At 42.8% G+C, this 22,925-nt stretch overlaps 1 protein-coding gene across 3 annotated transcripts in view; it reads right to left on the bottom strand.

Annotated features, from left to right (window-relative positions):
* Positions 1–4,579: 4,579 nt before the first annotated feature.
* The window catches only part of ELOVL6 (ELOVL fatty acid elongase 6), a 137,115-nt gene continuing 118,769 nt past the window's right edge, over positions 4,580–22,925 (bottom strand). For all 3 annotated transcript variants that reach the window (XM_090036690.1, XM_090036689.1, XM_090036691.1), the window contains 2 exons: positions 15,150–15,301; positions 4,580–6,913 (listed from right to left, as the gene is read on the bottom strand). In XM_090036690.1, the coding sequence (XP_089892816.1) occupies positions 6,489–6,913; positions 15,150–15,301 (577 nt within the window). In that variant the 3' untranslated portion in view covers positions 4,580–6,488. The remainder of the gene's footprint in view (positions 6,914–15,149; positions 15,302–22,925) is intronic.

Here is a 22,925-nt window from a genome sequence, read left to right as displayed (position 1 = left end):
AAGGAAGATGGTTCAAGAATTTTTGGAGCAAATGGAAATTGGAAGAGCTATATATAGAAAGGAGAGACATCCCACTGATAAATGCTATGGAGAAGCTACTGTGATTGTTTGATAGCAAAGGTCTCTTGAGTTCCTCAAGTGACTGATGCTATCCAGGCATCCCTCCCACTCCCCTTGTCAGTCAGAGCAACCTGAACACGGTAACAGTTTTTCTAAAGTTCCAATAAAAAGATAATAACTTCAAAAAAGGGTCCTAACTAGAAAATAATTAAATTTATTAATACATTGAAAAAGATCACACAAACACATACCTGCACATACATGAATAGAGACACAGTGGTCCTGTATGCGTTCATGAATAGATATATAAAATGATGGTAGAAGTGTGGTATGAGGTGAGATATACAGTAGGAATATTACAGTCTGATGGGCAGAGAATTGCCTTTATCTCCTCAAAACCACACATGATATAGCAAATTATTACACCTAAGAGATAATTATGTGTATAAAGGAAAAAAAACCCACAGAAATATGTTTTATTTTGAACCAAAAGTTAAAATTTTATTTTCAATATCAATATACCAAAAAAAATAAAAATAAAAAGTTCCTTTTATGTAGTGAAATAGCCATTTTAAAATGGTAAAATAAAGATATATCTCATTCTAGTCTCTCCTAGTTTTTGTACACATATTTAATTTTATCTGAATAGAAATCTAACTTGAATTTTAAGACTCCAAGAAGCCTAAAGCATGTGGTGAGTCAGTCAGTGTTGTGTTTTTCAGCAGATGGACTAATTTGAAACTGTCCAAGACTAGGAAAAAGCGAGACTTTTCAGGAATGCTATCATGTCAGGGGAATGCTGTTTCATATCCAAAAGGAAGGAGGGTCTAAATCACATCGCGTACTAGGAGAAAGCAGCATTCCATTGAGCTAGATTGATGTTCCAGGAAAGGTCTCCAAAACTGATCTAATCTAGTTTGGGTAGCTGGTTTTCTTGAATCCTACACATGGTTTTGGCTCCCATAGAAAAACGCGATTAGCAAGGAACTGATCCTGCAGTTGGTCCCATATGGGCAGAAACCTCAGTGTCTGTGCCTTCGTTGACTTCAGTGGAGTCCTGGATGGGCACGGGAATGGCTACAGGATTAGAGCCTTGTAATATATGTTGTTTTTATGTACATTAATTGAATTTAAAGTATAGAAAAATACTGAAGATTTTTCCTTTCAAAGATTGCACGGGTGTGTCTCAGGGTAACGTGGCTAAGGACTATTTTCAGGGCCTGGGAGTATAAAGCAAGTTCATTGCACAATAAATACAACAGAATTTAGGTCTTTCATGACATTGTAGAAGTAGACTCTAATGGCCGAAATGAAAGCCAGTGAAGTCAATGAACTTGTTTCTACTGACTTCAGTAGGCACTGGATCAGGCCCTGAATGTCTGAGGTACAGATTATGCTAAAGAAAGGGTTCATCATCCATTAAAAAATTTCCTCCATCAGAGCTATCTTATTAATAATGAACATGAAGCATACTTATTTAAATGTTCATGTAAACATATACTTTTATAACTGGGGTTGAAAAACGGGATAGAAAACAAATAACTGATTGGTTTTGATATATTATATTGCACTAACATATCTGGCACTTGCTCACAGAGGCTGATTTTTTTCATCATCGTCATCATTTAGGTATGTGCTCTGTTACATAAATCCAGTTATCTGAATACCGGATAAATTTGGCTCACTCCCGTATTTGTTAATTCAAACTCAACGGGTTCATTAAGAGTTTACTTTATGAGAGTGAAGGAGCATACTGAAATCAAGTCTTCAAGGTCACAATCTGTCAAACTATTTCTTTATAAATATAATCACAGAACAATTCTGAAACTCTCATACACTTGATTACAAGCAGGGAAACAGCTGTGTGATTAACTGTAAAACCAAAGGCTGGAAGCATGATTTCACTAGTCATGATAGTGGGAATTGTAAGATACAACCTCCCTTCGTTATATGTCTATCTGGAAAAGTTCAAAATTTAAAAGTCAGCTTTTTAAAATTAGGATGCTAGATGTAAAAGCTTATTGGCATGTAAACAGGTTTTACGAGGAAATACTAACTCCTAGAAAATGAGATAATTTCCCTTGTTTTTACTGTGAAGTGTAATAATATGATTTTTCTATGGTGTTTACTCATTGCCGTTATTTCATTTGCACAGTTGTGTCTTTATCACGTAACCTAGATACTTTGTTAGTTCACTGTGACATTTTACTGGTAGGCAGCCTGTGAGTGATCCTTCTTTGCATCCAGTCACTCTTATGTGCACCAAGAGAAATCAGACACATATCATTTGTGACTGTGATTTATGAACATTGGTAAGCATGGGTTATTTCCTCAAAGGTAAAACTTAGGAGCCTTCAGAATGACCCTACTTTTTGACATTTTATTAATCAAGTGAAAATCTTTTCTTTAAATAGTCACTAAGCAGTAGAGATGTTGAGCCAGAACTTTGCTCTTAGCTGCATGAGTATGAATTGAAATCATTGCAGCAAAATTATCCTGGATTCATACCTGTGTGAGGCAGATTATGGGTATGCTATGCTATTGGTATGTTATTATGAATAAAGCAAGGTAGTGAATTTAGCAAGCAATATCTACTTTATGGCAAATGCCTGTGTACACACTGTTAATCCACAGCTAATATAAACTGGTTTATCCCACTTTCATGGAGAGGGAAGCTGTCTGATATTTACAGGGTGTATTCATACACTGGCAGTTGCTGCAGAGTAGTTAAATGCACTATAAGTTTTCATACTAACTTGTTTTGAGGACATGTACATGGAGAATGTTGCCCCAGTAAACTGTAACTTCCTTGACTTTAATAAGCCAAATTAATCCAATAAACAATTTTATCATCTCTCGTGATTTTATTGCAGGTCCCATAGTATTTGGTGTTTTTCTTAAAGTCTGAACTCTGTAAGTCACATGAACACAGCAGAATTTCTCCATACTTTTTAAAAGTAAGTTTCTGGCCTTCATGGCAGTGAACAAAAGAAGATGACATATGCACTCTAAATTCTGAAACTACAGACACAAAGAAAACCCACATGGATTTATAAAGCTAATGGCATTTTAGGGCCTAACTTAAATGTTAAGTACCTGAAGTAAGGTGGCTTTACATGCCAGGACTAACCCGAACTCAATATGTTTAACTTTGATGCTGTATAGTTGGTGGGGTCTCTGAATCTAATGTATGCATATTTATTAAATAAAAATGTAACATGGGTGATTTTATTCCTTTAAATTCATTTATCAGAATCGACTATAGTAAAAACGTCACCAGTAAAATCTTATGGTCTACTACAGCAGTATAATAGGACAGAAATAAATAAGTCTCTGGTGTGCCAGCTGAAAAAGTAAACTGCAGTTTTCATTTCAGTATTATAGTCCATTTTCTCTGATTTGCTACCAAAAATCTCATGTTTCTCATTTTGCAATCCCTTATTCACACAATTTTTTTAATCTGAGTAGACTTACGTGAAAACTCCTCTACTGCTCAAGTATTCCCATTGACCTCCATAGGTGAACAGAACTCCTAAGTTAAGCTGTTGCAGGAAAATTACTGCATTTAGAATGATTTTCCATGCAAATGGTAGAACTCAGTGGGAATTTCCTAGAGGAGCAAGGTACTATTCAATGGTGGAATTCTGGTTCCACTGAGGTCAATGCAAAGCTCCCAGAATTACATCTAGTACCAGAGTACTGCAATCTGGCCCTACATATTTAAGTGCTGTATTAATTTGTTTCTATCTTGACAAATAAAAACATGATATGTAAAATACTGTAAGTTGTTTGGAAATACTGCTTGTTAAAAAATCTAATGTTTCATCCTTAAGTTGCACCCTCAAGCTCAGTCTAAAAAATCTTTATCTACCTATGGGAATCCCAGTTTATTTGTAATATTTGTTGGGTATTTAAATAATAAACATAAAGCTTCAAATAACTGAAAATGAATACTGTTTTCCCCACTGAGCAGATATTGGGTGAAATCCTGCCCCACTCAAGTCAATGGCAAACCTCCCATTGACATCTGTGAGGCCAATGTTCACTCTTAATTTCAAGACAAATGTGGATCACTTTCATCTCCTTTTTGTTCATTTCAGTCCCTGCAAAAAGAAACACAGAACTGGCAATGGCACAATGGTGGGCTGTTTACTGATGCTTCTGTTCTGATTTTATTCAACTGTAATTTTTCCTTCTGCATTTTTAATTAGTTTACTTCAGTTATTGCTGCCTTTAAATAGGGCAAAATTAAGCAGGAAAAAGAGACTTATTGCACATTATACTTCTCTGCTCCCAAAGCTGTAAAATAAATGGGTCACACATGTAACTGGGGGGTTTGTCTAATATTTCCATTTATATAGTAGTTCTATAATTTAATATTACATCTTGCTGTTTGTTTTGTGTCCCATAAAATAATGCCAGAACATCAATAACTTAAATACTCCAAATGTTTTTCCTGCCTGTTACAGTTGTGATTCAGCCCACGCGGGCTTTTTGATTCTTTTTGAGACCATTCATGTTAATGTGGAATGTAACTTTATTTTTTTTCTTTTGTATATGATTAGACATGGAAAGCCCTTGTCATCTCTAACAGGATACTCAAGCAGCTCCGTTTCATGAATGACAGCACAATTAAAGCTAAAATAATAATAAGAAACCCCCTTTGTACTGCACAATCTCAAATTAAAGCAAGAAAGGTAATGACAATCTTTTGCATAAGCCAGAAAATGTGATTCTCTGCCAATGGGCTTTTTTTTAAAATTTTGTTGACAACTCACGTAACGTGTATATGGGTGTAGTTATAGGTTGTGTGTATATCCTATGCAGCACAGCAGCCCCTATTCTGTTGATCTAGGTCTTCTAATTGCTTAGTTAAACTATCTAACTGATACAATTTAGAATACTACATTTAACACATTTAACATCAAGTTTACATACTTGCTTTTTTGAAATACAAGGAACTTTTACACATTTTATTTGGCTTTGTAAAGACTGAAATATTACAGATAATGCAATCTACTTTTCTCTGAAAGTGTATGGCTCTTATCAACTAACTCTCTGCGGTTCAGAGTGAAATACTTTGTTTCTCATAACTGTAGCTAACTTGAGAATCAGATATCTTCTGAAATGGTCAGTAGGATGCTACAGTACAGATTCTACAGATCTCTTTAATTAAGGATAATTCTCTCTGGACATTAGAGTTAAGCTGTTGCAGCAAAATTATGCCATTTAGACTGATTTTTCTATACAAATCTAAAAAATCCCCAAATTCCAAGTATGTTTTTGTTGTAGTATCTCCACGTGACCAGAGGAGGGCACTTTAAACATCTCTGCACTGCTCATAAAGCAAATGCAGAAGCACAGTGTTACCCAATGTCACATACAGTCCTGCAGAACACTATGATGGTTGCAGATATTCCTTCTGAAATTCACAGAAATATGACATATGCGCTGTGTAATTTATATAGAGATTTCAGCTCTCCCTAATTCTTTGGGTTTTCTCATCTTTTCTAATTTACTTCACTCACAGTTCTACTACTGCATAATTTCAGATAATTTTAAAAAGCAGATTAGGGAGTTCTCTTTTTCTAGGCCCTGTACATTTCTCTGTTATTAACCTCAGGTCATTTAACAAAGCTCGATTGATTTAACCCTCTAGGTCTAATTCTGCTGTGGAAATTACTTTCCTTTGATCAAAAATGCACTTGAAAAATGCACTGAGTACTGCAGCAGTGCATCTCATGATATTGAAATCTTGTAAAAGTACTGCTCCTCTCTGCCTGCTGAAAGGGTTGATTTTTGTGTACCAGATCTGCATGTCCTGCACAGTACACAGTGGAGAAATCATACCTCAGCATTTCCATTCGCTGCTTCAATAGTGTTCACCCACTTTCCATAACAGACATTCAATATATCCTTTCAATTTTCACATTTTGGCTAAAGATGCCAACCCCTTAGTAAAAAGTTATTAATTTTGCAACATTACTGGTATCATAGACAAAACCTATTTGTCTCCTCTCTGCTTTGTTTTGTTCAAGTTTAATACTGAAAAAGATTAGAAAGGATATAGAAATAACTCATTTTTAATAAAAGTCTCCTCGTCCATCCTTGGGAAACACAATGCTTATTTAATGTGTTTTTCACAATGTTATTCTCCCTTGCTTCTATTTATTTCTTTTTTCTTTTTTTTGAGAGCAGACAGGTACAAGAAAGAAGATGTCTTTCATCAGCAGTCCTTTGAGAAGGGGTAAAATTCAGTGAGTCCTCACCATGATAGGATCATGAACTTACTGGGTTAAACCAAGCTAACCTTCCCTAAGCTGCTGAGTTTTAGCTGCACCGTACATGTGTTTCCTTGTGCCATTTTTTTTTTTTACTTTTGTTTTTCTTGATGACCCTGAGCTATGGCTTCCATCTTGTTTCTATCACTAGTCAGCCTTCCTTGCTTTCCTGGTTTTGCCAATGTAGGCCTCAAAGAAGAAATGGCAGAATAGCACAAAATAGCTGAGGTACATGAGAGAAGACCAGATGATGTTCTGAACATGGGAATGACACTGGCCCTGTTGCATCCAGGAGAAGACCAGGTAATTAACTACACAGCCAATCAACATCTGAGTGATCTGCGATAAGGTGATGAACATGGCAATCTTGCGTGAAACTCTGAAGCCAGCAGCCCGCAAGGCGTAGTAAGAGTACATGACTGCGTGCACGCCATAGTTCATTGTCATGAACCAGCCACCGCCAGCCACCATGTCCTTATAAGAGTACCAAGAATAAAGCAGCACGGTAATATGGTGGTACCAGTGTAGGAAGATGAGCTTCTGTTTTCTAAGAATAATGAATATTGTATCTCCTGTAAGAAAGAGGGAAAAATCAGAAATGAATCCAATTATTTTGTAATTCTTGTATTCTGCAAGGTTTCTCTCCCTCCAATATTGTGGGAGGTCATTTAGGTGGCAGTAATTTGAAACACAGAACAAACCTTAAGATCGCAATACCTGTGACCTGTAAGGGTTTAGAACCTGTACTTTATTCTAGATCTAGATTGTCCCAAAACCAAAACCTCAAGATCAAGCAGTCTCTGCTGTGTTGGTGTGTTTAAAATCAATACAGGATGCAAATTCTGACATGGGCAAGTGCTATTTGAAAATTCTAGTGCTTTGTTCAGAGGCATTTTTTGTGCGTGAGGTAGTTTGTGAAAATCTGTCATAAGCAGCATGTATTTTAACAATGTGTTTGCTTGTCGAGCGTGTGAATGGCCAGTTTTTTGGTGCCACTGACTATAAGACAATGAAATTTAAACAGACAGCAGACAACCATGTTTATGGAACCATATATTCATTATAAGTAAAACCCAACTGTAATATTGTCCTTGAGGTTCTGATGTATAGATTCAAACCAACATTTATAAATCCTGTGTTTTTAATGTTAGGCCTCTAAATCCCCATTTCAGGCCTACAAATAAAATCAGCCTAATTTCTAGAGATACTGAGCTGTCCCAGCTCCATTCAAAATTAATAAGAGGTGTAAATGCTCAGTATCTTTCATTTAGGTGCTTAAATGTGCATTTAGGCTACCAAATTTTGACCCTCAAGTTTGAAAATTTCAGCTAAAGAAGACGCATATCTTTTATTATGGGATCTTGGCACAGAGGTCTTAACAAATACAGTAAAAATGTTCTCTATATGACTCCTCTTCTTCTTTATGTGTACTGGATAGTGGTGTTAGATAAAGATGAGACCAGAATTATGCTTAATGGAATTACTCTGGGTGAAAGAATTTTTCCATTGGATTCAATCATCTGTGGTACTGAGTGTCAATTTAAATGTGAACAGGAAGGACTACATTAAGAAATTTACAAAAGTTCTTTATTTGTAGCCATTAGGAAATTAGTGACTTTTGCATGACTACAGAGTATTTGTATTAAAAACATGAAGCTTGAGCAAACCCCTTCTTATACAAGGGGTGCGTTTCGAAAGTGATCAGAAGATGATTACACAAAGGCCACTGAAGAAAACCTTTTAAGGGAGACTGTAAAGTTAGGTTTCCCTTTGAAACAAACAGGATTTATGAAGGTAAGTGTCAGTGGGACTGTAACAAGACTAACTATCATCATTAAGCAACACATGATATGAACAGAGGCCAAGGTTTTCAAAAAGTCAAATGATTTGGGATTCTTCATTTATTTGGTCATCTAACTGGAACCCTTTAAATGGGCTCAGTCTTCAGAGGGGCAGATGCCCAGTTCTCTCTGAAAATAAGGCCCAATTCAGGCATTTCAGTTTGTGTACTGAAAATATTGAGGCAGCTGAATCACTTAATCATAACTGAAAATCCAGGCTGCAGCTTCTGCTGGATCTTCATTCAAAATTCAAATATAAAGTGTTAGTTTGAAAAGTTCCTCTGACCTGTGTCTGCCATCTGGTATTTCTATGCAAGTCTTGTTTGATTAAAAGTAGCAAATAATGGAAGACTTACAAGACAGATGATTTTTTGACTGTTTCTGGCCCAAGAGTCTGAATGTCTCAAGGGAGATTCTGTTCTCATGATGTGTGTTTTCGGGGACTCTAATAAATAAATAGTGTTCTAAGGACCCAGACATATTCCATTTTTACGTTTGTAACTCGCTTTTACACAGGTCTCACAAAGAGCAGACACACGGGCTAAATACAGACAGTCAGAAGGCCCAAGGTGGAGTCAATCCAGTCTTTGCAGGCTTCTCTAAGTTGCATAGATTGGACTAAAAACAAATGTAACTCACGTTCAGACTTCGCTTGGCCAAGGAAGGCAGAAGCTTGAACTGGTGAGGCCAGAAGGTGGAGGGTGCTGGAGCCTGCCTTCCAGCCTGCTGTCCATTGCTGAACCCAGGGGAGGGAGGCCATCCCTGACTGGCTGCCTGACACATGTCCCTCAACCCCTGCTGTTTCCCACACCCATCCCAGTGCTGGGACCCCTGAGTTGGGGTCTGCCCACATGAGGGCAACCCCATGACTCAGGGGGTTTCTCCTGCCCTGGCTCAGGTCTGGCCAGCAATGGGAATCCCTGTGTCCAGAGTGATTCAACCTAGGCGCAGGGTCAGCTACTCAGCCACACCACCTACGAGTCCCTGATCTTCAAGGGGAGGGGAGGAGTCCCTCATCCTGGTGCTGAGCTGGGGTCTGCCCATGTGGGGACAGCCCCACATCTCAGGGGGGGTTTCCCACCAGTCAGGCTGTTTCTGAACCAGGCATAGCAGGCAGCAGTAGTGGAGGGGAGTGGGGGAGCTGGGAAGAACAAGGTGGCTTCCCCTTCTGCTGAACCAGGGTCTGGCAAGCAGGTTCAGGGGAGAAGAACAAGACAGACTCCCCCTCTGCCAAGCCGGGGTCCAACTAGCAGATCAAGCAGGAGGGGATGGGGGAGGAACACGGGGTCTTCCCTACTGCCAGCTCCTGCCTGGTCTGCTGGCTGGACATCTTGTCAGAATGGCTGTGTGGTCTGGCTGACGTCAGCTAGGCACTGGGCTGGAGCAGGAAGTGTGAGCCAAGTTTCAAGCTGCCTTTCTGCGGGGGGCGGAGGGGAGGCGGTGCTAACAGGGTGCAACATGGCATCCTGGTATGCTGGAGGACGGTGATCTAAGTTGAGTCAGGAAGGAATCTGATACTGATGTTTAATAGACTGGTCTAACCTAAACTGATTAAATCTGATACTATATGCATCCAGGTCTACCTTAAACCAGTTTCTGACATTTTGAAACAGGTCTATGTGCACTGAACTTCTGTTCTGTTACAGGTTTAGACTGGTTTCCAATCACTTATACTGGGTTTATGTGTAATATCTGTCCCTAGCCATGAGATTCAGCCCTACACCAGTAAAACGTATATGTACCCACAGAGAAATCAAGAGTAAAATTACTCCAGTATGAATGTACTCTAAAATAGCTGCATGTCTGCTTGCTCTGGATATAGTGTAAATTATTTCAGTGTACAAAACTAACGACTGTTACGCTGATGTAAACATAACATGTAGCCAAACACTACATTACCTCTATGAATATCCAGCAGCAACATTTATGTTAATGGGGTCACTCTGGACTGACTAGTGTACCTGAGGATATGGACAAATATACTTTTGTAACTGCTTCAGTAAGGAATGGGAGCTGCAGCTTGGGAGTGTGTAGCAGCTGGTATATTGTGTCTGAATGTGCCTGTAGTGATACAAGTGAGCTAAATCACCCTGTGTCCTTGGATGAAGCAGGATTAAAGTTGGCCTCATTTTGTGACACTTATATCACTACAGGCTCCTGCACATGTAATATATACTGTATAACAACTGCTGCCCAGTCCAGAGCTTCAGCTTTCCCTTCTGAAGCAACTACAGGTGTCCAAACTAAGTGCACAGTTCAGCCTGGCAAGTTCAAATTGCTTGAATAAGCACTTAAATGTTGGTATTTATACATATTAAACTGAGTCTCCTGGACCTTTTGAGTTCATCTCCTGTCATTCAAAATACTACTGTCTATCCAACCTAACCACTGGAAGTAGTACAGCTGTGAGCACCACCTAGTCTTAGAAAACTGGACTAGTTAGAAATATTTCACATCTTTTTTCTGCAAATGTTCTTGCTACAACTATAGAAAAGCAAGTTATATTCCTTCTTCCTGTTACTGTTTCTTTTCTTTCCTCCTCCTGCTGGTCCCCACTGTATCAATCAATTTGATCTTTTCTTGTTTATTTATAGGTATGCCATGCATTTCTTTCAATTACAGACAGTAATTTATAAGGAAAAAAGGAGCCAGGCTTGATTCTGAGGCTAAATCTGTTACTATATGGAGATCCCTTTGAAAATCCAAATCATGAAAATCAGTGTGGGGTGGAACTGGAACTGTGCCATGCCATCTATCCTAAGTCTGTAGTAAACCAGCCGTACTCTGCCTCATTAGGCGCAGGAATGCTGAGTCAGGAGTGCTGAGTCACATTTCCATAAGTAATCACAGGACCCATTTAGTAAAGATCTAGACTTCCAGCAGATGTTTCCCGGTTTTAACAAAGCCATAATTCCATAGTCCTGATGTCATTTATACAGCAAGAAACCAAACATACCGACACCTCAAGATGATTGGTGTCTCTCTTTTCTGTTTCTGCTGATAAATTGCTGTAACTGACTGAATCAAGCTCTCTGCTGAAAAAGGGCCTATTCTTTCTGTTCACTTGCACACACTGAATTCTGCAGCCCTATGAGGTTTGAGTAAACTGCATACTCAGAAATGAACACTGGAGGGCTGCTGAATCATTCTTGCCTTCTGCCATTAAAAAAAAATCCTTTCATACAATAAGCCTAGAATCAGCAAACAAGCAGGTTGGATAATAAACCAACTGGCAAATATTGTTGTTTATAGCCTTACAAAAATTGCTGAAGAGAAAACAGTTTACCAAATCTGCAACAAATAGGAGGGTGGGTGGAAGAACTGGTGATGTTATGGAATTTTTTTTTAACTGGAAGAGACAGACTACCAGGGCCTCTGGTGCTTTGTGGGAAAATACATTGTTTGTAATTTTACACCTACACAATTAAGGGAAAGTAAAACAGAACAGGTATCGAATGTGACATGATAAAACATGCCCTTGGAGCCACCTTTCATTTTTTTATAAAATGTAGGATGAGCAATGAGGTGGGTAGTTCTCTTAACGCTGTATGTAATCACTGGAGGCTTGTAAGAGATCCTTGTTCAGTTCGACTGTGAATTCTTTATATAAGGTTGCCTGTCAGAGAAGCTGAGATCATATGGAGAACCCTAGTTTATGGCTCTATTCAGGGCCCAGGATTTGTCCCCATGAAATGGGCCAAACCTTTAAAATAAACAAAAGGCATGTACATTTCTCTTGGTATCAATAATCAATCCAACAACTATTTGGTTGTTTTTGGGAAACTGAACTACAAAGCTAAAGAAGGACCCTCTATGCCTTGTGATCCTAGTTGCAATACACATTTGCATACAGATTTCTTTCTGCTGTGGAGCCCTGGTAACAAAAGTGGCAGATTCATGTTTGCTGTGGATACTCAAATAGAGAGGAACACACATCACCCACAAAGTGGTGAGTTAAATCAGGTTTTCTTGACTCAGTAGCTAACATGTAAGATATTATCTAAGGTTGTATGCTTCAGAAGCACTAGCTGCCCAGAATCTGAAGACAAAAAAAAATAATTTCTCTTTTATTTCAGGGTGGACCTTTTATTCCCTAGTTCTTACAGATTCTAACTGGCTGGCTAGTGTTGGGATATTTAGGTTTTATCACAGCCAGTGTTTGAGCACAGGGATTAATGTGATAATGTAACTTGGGGCTGTACAAATTCTGGGCAGCTAGGGACTACATGTAGTATGGGCTGTATGCTGTGGGAAGTGCCCCTAGGACTTCCCTCCTCACTCTGAGCACAGCCCAGCTCCTGATTACTGCATCCACATACCCTTCAGGTGCCACTGAACAGCCCACCCTGCAGTGGGGGCAGCATGGCTCCCCCCTATCCTACAACATGAAGCATTCCTACCCTGCTCCCAGCTGCACATGTTATATAGGCAGCTCACCTGCAGCACAGATAGCCTGATTCCTTCATTTGTGGAGCACGCAGTGCTCACAACCCATCACTCTCCCTCGCCACATGTATAGCCAGATCTGTTCCTGTTGCACTGGCCCAGGAGACCTGGCGGTGGGAACCAAAAGCTGGAGGAGGGAGAGGGAGCCTGGACATCTTGCCCCTGCCATCCCAATTGTGAAGGGTGGAGTGGCTGGCATGCAGAGGGCAGTGGGCTGCATAGTAATCCTTCCTTGATCACATGTGGTCCGCAGGCTGCCAGTTGGGCAGCTCTGAGGGTACTGCAATTCTCTCCAAGATTGCTCATGAGTGTTGGCAGGGTGATATCCCAAAGATTTTTCACTGGTTTAGCTCTGGGTCTGAAGCAGAGGGCACATTTGGAAATGTCCCAGAGGGATGTGCTGCCACCATGGTGTACACATACCCGTAATTGCTTAGTGGCAGTCTCTGTAATAGTGAGCTGGTGGTCTTGGTTTGGTCACTGGATCCCAGATCCTCCAACAGATTGAGGAGTTAAACTAACTCCTGTCAAAATAAATAGGAGTTTGGTGTTTAAGTGCCTATGACAATCTGGGCTTAGGTGCCTGTATCTCTCAAGTCACAAACATTAACTAGCACGTTATCTGCTATCCCAGTAAAGAGGTGAAGTGCTGAGAAAAGAAAGCAGTGGATCGATGGGATCGATCTCCACTATATCTGGGGCATAATATCAAGGTGGCACATGGAAGTTTACATTGCCGCTGACTGTCCTGTATCTGGGGAAGCACTTCCTATTCAGGGCTGCCAATCTGGCAGTATTAAGCTGTGCTAAATTCACTTTCAAAAATAAAACTGAGAGATGAAGAGAAAGGCTCCACTCTTTTGCTGGATACTTTGATTTGCTGTCAATACTCTTGTAGGTAAAACCTCTAGTTAAGGCAGAGGTTCTCAACCTTTTTAAACTTGAGTCATCCTTCATTGGACTCAGGAATCCCTTCATTAGATTTGAGGTACCCTTCCATAATTTTTGCAAACTGAGTGGTATCCAATTTCAAAAGCTAATTTATACATTGCTTGCTTCCTTGCAGTGGGGACAGGGCAGTGGCAAGCATGGTCCTGGAGGATTGGCAAGCATGGTCCTGTGCTTATCTGCTTATCTCATACCTCATTTATCTCCTCACACCTCTGTCACACCTCAGAGGGTCTCACACAACCCCAGGATGCCATAGCACACTGGTTGAGAATCACTGAGTTGAGATTTTTTTATCTCACCAGAAGGGAATAGAGGTGAAATAGTGAATCCTATAATAAGCTAAGTAAAACCCAATATAATTTACCTTGATTTGATACTCTTACTCCACTGCCTACATTTTCCCTGGCATTAGTTTGCTTGCCTCTACTTAGCAAAGAAACGAGGTAACTCTCTTACTTCCACTATCAGATATTAATAATGACTAGGGACAATCAAGCCTTAGTCTGGGTGCATGGAGAAGTGGTTAGGGAGACAAGAGCAGAATAGGTTTGCTCAGCCTCTAAGGTGTTTCCGCACGAGCATGGACGTTTGGTTCCCCAGGGACAAGTAGCAGCAGTACACCTTGTGCCGACGCTAGTTGTCCCAAGGGAGTGCCTGTGCCATGTACCCTCTGGTGTGCCAGGTGGGGTAGGGAAAGCTGAAGCCAGCACTTTATTGGCCCCTGCAGCTTTATCTGGGATTTTGGGGGTCTCCTGGGGCAGCGGCAGCGGTAATCCTGCCACTTGGAGCCTGGCCGGCAGCTGGAATGTGGCTCCGGCCAGCCAGGCTCCGGTTCTGAGTGGCGCATGCTGCCTCCGCGTGTACCGCTCTGCTTTTTTTTTCCTCCACAGGTTTTTTTGACCCCTGCATATCCAGAGGTCAACCCCCCACTCCTGCACTGCTCCCTTGCAACACGGACAACAGTTGAATGTGTGGTATGCGCTGCTGCAGACGTGTCTATAGTGCCACATACTGCATGGCCATGCTCGTCTGGACCTGGCCTAAGTGGCCAAGATCCCCAGGGCTGGGGGAATACAGAGAGGCTCTTTGCTTCCTCCTAGATGGGACAAGGACAGGCAGGACCATGAGTCTGCCTATCTTACTCACTGGTCCAAGGACTAGGTGCAGCACTCCAGGGAATGGGACAACCTATTTGTCCTCCCCCCCATTCATGTGCACTGGGTTGCTAAGTAAATGGGGAATTCCTGAATCCCCCCACCCTGATTCCCTACTCAGCACTGCAGCAAATACCACATTATGACCTACAGGCACGAGTAAAGTGTGCTAAAATTAAGGTGAACTGATCTCAGGGGGCTGAAAATTGTCTGGTGGTTCATCTTTTCTTTGTTTTAATATTAGTTCAGTTATAATGAAACTTTGAGACTGAGGAATATGGGAATTTTGGTTTGGATTTTTTTTTACAAGACACAAAAGCAGTTTTCAGCAGCACTGAGACCTCCTGCATGCTTTCCGCACAAACTCTTTTGCTATAAATATGCACATTAAGCAAAAAAGGAGAGAAGGCACTCACCTAGTTCGGGTGCTTTGCTTAGCACAAATGCATAAGCCCAGAATTTGCTGACAGGTCCATTGTAAAAACTCTGGTCACAAACTGACTGCTTCAGCCCTTTGGTCATCAAAATGTACAGCATATAAGCACCAGTTCGAAGAGCACCGAATATACTTCAGAATAGAAAAAAAAATGAAGAACATTCAGTAGTTACTTGGCAGCTACACTTAATAATTTCAAATCATTACATGAAAGGAACAGGAATGAAGATTTTGGGACTGACTGTTGATATCACTGAGCCAGAGTTAAAATCAGAGTAACTCCAGTGCTATTGACTTCAAGGAAGTTATTCTTAATTTACACTAGTGCAATCCCAAGGAGAATTTGGGCTGTTTTCTTTCTAACTTAAACTGAGAGTTTGGAGCAGTAACATCATATCCTTTTCTCAGCCCTAGGGAAACATTGCTGCATCTGACAGGGGTTGTTTGGAAACATTGCCTTCACCTCTGATACAACAACCTGCTGAGTTCTGATCTTGATGCTTGGGAAACTACAATGCCCACAAGAAATGAGTTAATAAACAATAACATCATTCCAAGCTAATCCCTTCTCCAGGGTTCTCAAATGTGTTTTGTCATCTGTCTTTTTTTGCCTCAGTCTTGCAATAAACTAGATGGAGACAGACTTCTATCCCCAAACAGAACATCACTGACTTCTGAAGGGAACTTAATTCTAAGATTTTTGGTACATTTATTTTGTTCATTTTGTGCCTTATACACTACCTGGCACATTGTTTGCTCTTAGGAAGTCATTGGCAGTAAACGATTTGACAAGGTAGCACTAGCTGAATTCATTTTATGAGGCACAAAATCATGCTCATTTCCTTAAACCCATTTGAAGATCAAAGTATGTTGTGTTCTGTAAACAAAATACATTAGAGGGATTTAATTAGTATCACTGGTAAAATATCTTGTTTTGTAGAACCTCGGATGTACAGGTGTCACCACAGGGACAGCTGAATGGATATTAGTCTCAACTTTCCAACCCCTAGCTGTTGGTTTGGTGAGCAGAGGGATGAAAAAGTCCAAACTGCAGGTTCATAACACTCCATGCTGAGAACCTAATTGAAGAGAGAGCGTTTCAATGCTTCTTTCTCACTAGTAAATCACACTGACAATAGAGTTGCCTTGGTGAAGGAAGCTCAGTTACCTTGCTACTTAAGTGCAAGAGCATTTTTCTCATACTGTTTAACTGCATGGCTTTGCTGATGCTCTGGGAGCCTTGATGAACTTTAACAAGCAGCGTGAAGAAAGTTAAGAGGAAGTAAGACCTAGATTCCCTGGGGTGCAGAATATCACCTTGCATCAGAAAGTGCTCCATCACTAAGCTGTGTACACATGTTCAAATAACCTTGGAAAAGTCTCCTGAATTTGTTTTCCTGGCAGATAAACTTAAACAGAGATACCTGAACAGATGTTCGCATGCTGACCTGCTGTGCAGATACGGGTCTTCTGTGCATGCATCTCAGTTTGCACTGCAGACTCCCTGCCAACAGATGACCACAATAAACAGGGCAGCCCTGATTGGCTGTCCCAGACTGCCTACAGCAAAATGAGGGGATTGTGAGGGGCTCTTTGCTTGGCTGAAGCAGTAAAGTCCAGCCTAAGTGACACTCTTCCTGGACCTATGTGGGGGGTTGGAAGCAAAGCACGCTGGGATGCTGGAGGACTGTTGCAGCTTCTCTCAGAAGGTATGTGTACAGAAGTTCTCCTGGGAGTGATTTAACCCTGGTTATCTTTAGTTTTGTTTGTTTTTCTCCCCCTGGAGCAGCCATTTTTGCTCTGGGAGAAAAATCCTGAATGCTTATGATTTCTCCTGGGAGACCAACTCTCCCAGGAGAAAGTGAATGTTTCTATGTGGCCTAAGTCTAATCCCTTACTTTATTACTTTCCCGATCCCAGCCTCGTATCAGAGTGTCCCATCACTTTTCTCCCTCTCAGTCTGAAGTCACCATACTACATCCCTCAGGAAGTGCCTTAGTCATAGCACCCCTAACCCATACCTCCCATGTCATAATACTTCCTATGACTACAGTGTATTAAGAGGGATGAAATGATGCAAGTGACACTATCCAGATGAAGTATTAATCTTCATTTTGTATGTGAACTAGTTTAAATAAGATGCAGAGATTTTACATGTAGGGTAGTTAATTCTTGTGACAGTTTACTATGGGTATGGTGGATTTTCAGTGTTTACATTGTAAGGGGCGTGTCCAGATGAGTGCACACATGCCTCCTGCCCCGCTTCAAATCCTTTTGAGTTGGGGCAAGAGGCACATTCAGGAATGAAAATAATGTTCCCCGTGCTGCAAGTTTGCAGTGTGGGAAAGAAATTAGACCCAGGGATATCAAGCACTAGTAAGGGGTTGGGAGGCTGGAGGAGGGGGGAAGGGACCATGGGGGGGACCCCTGCTGGCCCCACCCACTCCCCCAGCCCCGCCATATCCTTGCCCTGCCCCTCCCCATGCCAGCTCCCCCAGTCCCTGCCCAGCCCCTCACCCTGCTAGCCCCCCAGACCCCCCTGATCCCTGCCGAGCCAGGTCCTGCTGCCCTCGGGGGCCCTCTGCTTCTGGGCCGGGCCCAGGGTGACAGGACCTGGCGTAGTGCACGGGACCCACCCACTGGGTCCTGCCTGGCCCTGGGGCTGCCACAGGGACACCGAGGACAGCAGGGCCCAGCAGGCACATGGCCCCACCATGCTGTGCCAGGTCCTGCTGCCCTGGGCCCGGCCTGGCCGGGTGGCACAGGGGCCCTGAGGGTGGCACAGTTGGGCCCGGCACACGGGAACCACTTGCTGTGCCCGGTCCTGCCACCAAGGGCCTGACCCAGCCAGGCAGCAGAGGGACTCCAGGACCAGCTGGACCCAGGTGGGCCCAGCACACAGTCCCCGCATGCTGCACTGGGTCCTGCCACCAAAGGCCCAGCCTGGCCTGGTGGCAGGGGGGCCCTGAGGGCAGCAGGTCCTGCCACCAAGGGCCCAGCCCAGCCCAGCAGCAGAGGCCCCAGGACCCAGCTGAGCCTGGCATGCAGTGCCCATGTGTGGCGCCACGTTCTGCCAGCAAGGGCCCGGCCAGGCTGGGCAGCAGATGGTCCCCACGGCTGGCAGAACCCGGCTGAGCCCAGCACGTGCCGCACCGGGTTTTGCCACCATGGCTTAAAGCACCCAACTCCTGCTGCTGCGGCTAAAGGTAAGTTAAAGATCCAGAGGAAGCTGGGGCCCTGTGGGTGAGGGGCATTCCATCTGTTGTGGGGGGGATGCAACCTGTGGGGGCCAGGGGATCCACCCTTCTTGAGAAGCCCCCCCATGAGGTCCCCCACACCCACAGTCCCCCCAGCAATCACCCCACACCTACCCACACTCCAACCCACATCCCTCCACATACACACACCTGCCTTCCCCCACATCCCTTCCCACCCCCTTCCTGCAAACACCACATCCCCCCATCACACACCCATCATGTGCGAAGAAAACCAAAAGTACACAACAACTTACACAGGTATTTAGAATTTATTTTATCGTGACGATAGAGACACTGGAAGGCTTCCACATTGCTTTAACATTGTAAATATACCAATAAAGCATTGCCCATCTGATTGCTGTCTCTCTCTCTCTAGATATATATATATATATATATATATATATATATATATATATATATATGTATATATATATATATGTGCGTGTGTCTATAGAGTGGTCTTTTGTGTTAATTGTGGAAAAAACATGGATTTTGGGGTATTTTTTAAAAATGGATTTGGAAGTCCAGCTGGCACAGGGGGTAGTGTCCCCAGGTACCAAGTGATCAAGAAGCTCTGGAGAGTGAGTAGCCCTCAGGTGCTTGCCAGGGCAGGTTTTTGTACTGCTGGGGCCAGGACAGGACAGCTTTTTATAAGGCTGGGGCCAGCACCTTTGATCAGGCTTTGGCTCCCCCTGGCTGCAGATCCGGGAGGAGACAGGCAGGGTCATTTTGCCCCAAGTGGCACAATTTGCTCCACAAAAAAGTGCATGTCCGAGCACATGCCAAAAGCCCCGGGTCAAACTTGCACTGCTTCTATTTGAGCTGCTGCAAGCTTATGTGCTTGCATGTGTGGACACGCCCAAGGTTTCTAAAGCTGTGCTATAGCTCAAAACAGACTTCTGGCATTGAGGCAGTAATTATGAAGAGAGAGGTGATATGAAAGAATTCAACTTGGATGATCACAATCAGTAGCATAACTGGGGGGGCAGGGGGCGAGGGGTGGCACTGGGGCAGTAGCCATGCAGCTGCTCTGCTATGCCTCTGATCATAATGGTCCCCTTAATGGCCTTAACATATATGAATCTAGGCCTTTATACATTTGTATACAGTATCTAGATTTCTAGGCCTACAGAATTAAAAAGTACAGTGCCCCTGGCTACCATATACAGCACTATACAGTACCTTTGTAATGTGCATGAATGTGGTTTTCTAGCTCCTCTGTGTTGGCCTCTCTGCTGTTTTACCTGTGAAAGTAATGAGATGTTGCTTTCTAATTCCTGCAGTGAGGTTTTCATGCTATGATGAGTGAGGTCTGTTTATTCTATTAGTATATAGAACACACACAAATTGTTTAATGCATTATTTCTTCTAATATTCTACCCACTTTTAAGTGTCATGCTATTGATATTATTTATGAGTATGGTGGCAGTGGCCAGGAACTTGTCTTTATCATGGAGCAGCACCTATTTTTTCTGCTAGATGCTATGGTGGCAGTGGCCAGGAACTTGTCCTTATCATGGAGCAACACCTATTTTTTCTGCTAGATGCTATGCAAACACAAAATAAAGTGATCATTTCTATATATTAGAAATAGTAGTAGTATCCTTAGCATTTAGATGTTCTCTACTTTCTCTCTATTATGTAGGGTGGCTTTTATTTACAACCTTTTTTCCAGCACGCTTTTCTTGTGTTTCTCTGGTGATGGCTTTTCACATGGCTTTTGATAGAGCTCGACTTACTTCATCCTTATAAAAGCCATTCTGGAATTGGATATTACTTGTATCTTTTCTTCTTTCAGCTGGTGAGTACTTTTAACTCCCATTATGCTTTTCTCATTTTTCATTTATTCATTCTTGTTCTCATTGGAGCTGAAGGCTTCCTGCACAAATAAATACCACAGGCCAGCTGGGACAGGCTTTTGTTTTTGGATGGGGAGAGGAAGGAAGGGGAAGAGGTGGATGCAAAGCAAGGTTAATGGAATCAGGCACAAAATGTACTATAAGTACAATACCAAGCAATCTATTACTTGGTGGGCAAAATACGGCTCTCTTGGCCCTGCCCAGCCCAGGCGCAGGGGGCAGCCTGGGCCATGGCACATGCGTCCTGCTGCCCCTGGGTTCACAGCAGTACTGAGGTGGTGTGGTCGTTGGACTCTGCTTGCTGGTAGTCCCAGCAGCAGCAGCTCCTACCACCAGACCTTGCCCTGCTGCCCAGGCACTCTGGCCCATCTGCCCTGTACCTACCACCGGGGGTAACGGATGGAGCAGGCAGGTGTGGTCTCCATGGACTCTGGCCCAGGACCTGCATAGGCTGGACATGTTCGGCCAGGCAGATGGTGTAGGGCTGTGGGCATCCGGGAGCGGGATGGGCAGCCAAGACTGGGGCAGGGATCTTGGGGTGGTGACAGTGCAGGGCTACTGCCCACATATCCCTGTAATGGGTGCTAGTTCCATGGGCAGCAGTGTGCCAGGAGCAGAACATGGCTCTGCCCCAGGCCCCAACCACACGCTGTCACTGCCCCCAGATCCCAGCCCTGGCCCCGCCCCCCTGTCCTCTTCTCAGCCACCACTTCCCAGCCACCGTCCACTCCACTGAGTGCACCCTGCCTACGCAGGTCCAAGGCTGGTTTCCATGGAGACTCCAGGGCTGGGGCCAGGATCACCAGGTGGTGCCAGTGTGGTGCCAGGCCCCATGGCATAGTCACTTAGGGAGTTTTGGTAAGCTGTTGTGGGAGGAGAGAGGGGGCGTGGTAAGGGACCAACCCAAAACAGCTCACCAAAACTCCCTAAGCAGCTCTCCAGCCCAAATAATTGCACACCCCTGATCTATTATCACTAGTAAGGCATTTGCTGATGGAAAAATAAAACAGGGAGGAGAGGGGGGAAATAGAGTAATCTACTTAAAATAGTTGCAAGCAGCATGCTTTCTTCATACAGAAATTCTGTTGCTCTGTAAAATACGTTTTAGTGAAATTTTAAACCAAAAGAGTATTCAGTGCATGCTCTGGAGAAAAAGTATCTGTAAAGTCAGAATTTAATCTGTTTAGATTTAACTGGTATGAGCCTGGAAACTCACAGAGTTACTCTGGATTTATGGCAGAATAACAGCAGGATCTGACCCATTGGGTGGAATACAGATCAATTCTTGATTTGGCAAGGCTGAGATAACAAAGATCAGCTTCATATCTTTCTATTTTGTTAATATTTTTCTGCAGTGGTACCCTTTTGTACCCTGTATTTCGTTCTAAATACTGTAAATACAGTGCAAAGTTAAATGGTTATTGCAGTCCTATATTTGACCATTTTGCTTCTAGAGAGGAGTGACTTGTTACTATTCTGTCTGGTACTTTCTTTCCCTAGCCATCATGATCTTTTATCTTAGTCAAGTGAAAGCGCTGTTACCTTTAGCATAAGGGAAGCTTTATGAACAAAATAATAGCAAATTAGTGCAAGCAGATTTAATTATTAAGTGTACACATTAAACTGATATTTTGGGCTGTGATGAGTGCTAAAACTGATCTGTCAACCAGTGTAATCTCCCTGACAGAATAATGTCTAGCGATTGCCCAAAAGTGCACTTCAAACCCAGAGAGATGGAGTTGCTTTTTGTGCTTCTATCATTTAATCTTGTTGTTCCTTCTGTGTGTGCAATCAACAAATCAATTTGTATCTTGCAAAGACATGATGTGCAGTAGGGCAATGCAACTGCTTCCTCTGTAAATCATTCTGCTTCATTTTGTCCACACCCTGCTCTATGTTGTAAGTACTATTAGGTATTAAAATGAACTGCTTACCAAAGCAATCTGTCTAGTGGGAATCATCAGCTGGGATTCTAGAAGTAAGGCAACAGTGAATTGCTGTACAATTACAGCCTTTTCAACCAAAGAGGCTTATCAAAAACACACTATCCTGGCTAGTGTGCTTTCTTATCTATTCAGACTTGAAATTGCTTGCACTCTTCTTCTTCCCCTCGGCCTGTGCCTTCTAAGGTAGACTAAAACAAGCATCCACTTGATAATTTACTGTCCATAACATGATCTCAATCTATCTGTTAGGCCCCCTCTACATGACCTCTCTTAGGCCCCTTCTACATGTGCAGGTAAAGGCACAATGTGATCATGTGCATGGCAGGAGGTGTGATTGTGGGGTTGTGCATTAGATCCTGTTGCGCCTTATTGCCAGTGCAGGGAGAGCATGACCCTAGGCTCCCCCTGCACTGGCAAAAATTAAGCTCCTGTGGCTGGAAGTCCCCTCCACTGAGGAGCTCCCAACCATGGGGGCACTCCACGTACCCCCAGGGATGGAAGATCACAGGTGTGCCCTGTGACTACTTGTACCCAGAGTCCTGCAGCTGCGGACATTGAGTCCCAGCACTGCATGGTGTCAGTGACCCAGCATCTTCAGCTGCTGGGGTTGATAGTCTCCTCCGCTGTGGGACCTCCTGCCCTTGCTGTGCATGGTGCCCCCTCCGGCTGGGAGTCAGCTGATGGGGTTCCCAGC

Source organism: Crocodylus siamensis, chromosome 2 (genome assembly GCF_052110815.1).
Source record: "Crocodylus siamensis isolate JL-2025a chromosome 2, ASM5211081v1, whole genome shotgun sequence".
Taxonomy (NCBI): domain Eukaryota; kingdom Metazoa; phylum Chordata; order Crocodylia; family Crocodylidae; genus Crocodylus; species Crocodylus siamensis.
Note: the sequence above shows the minus strand (reverse complement) of the source record. Positions and strands in the feature narration are given on the sequence as shown.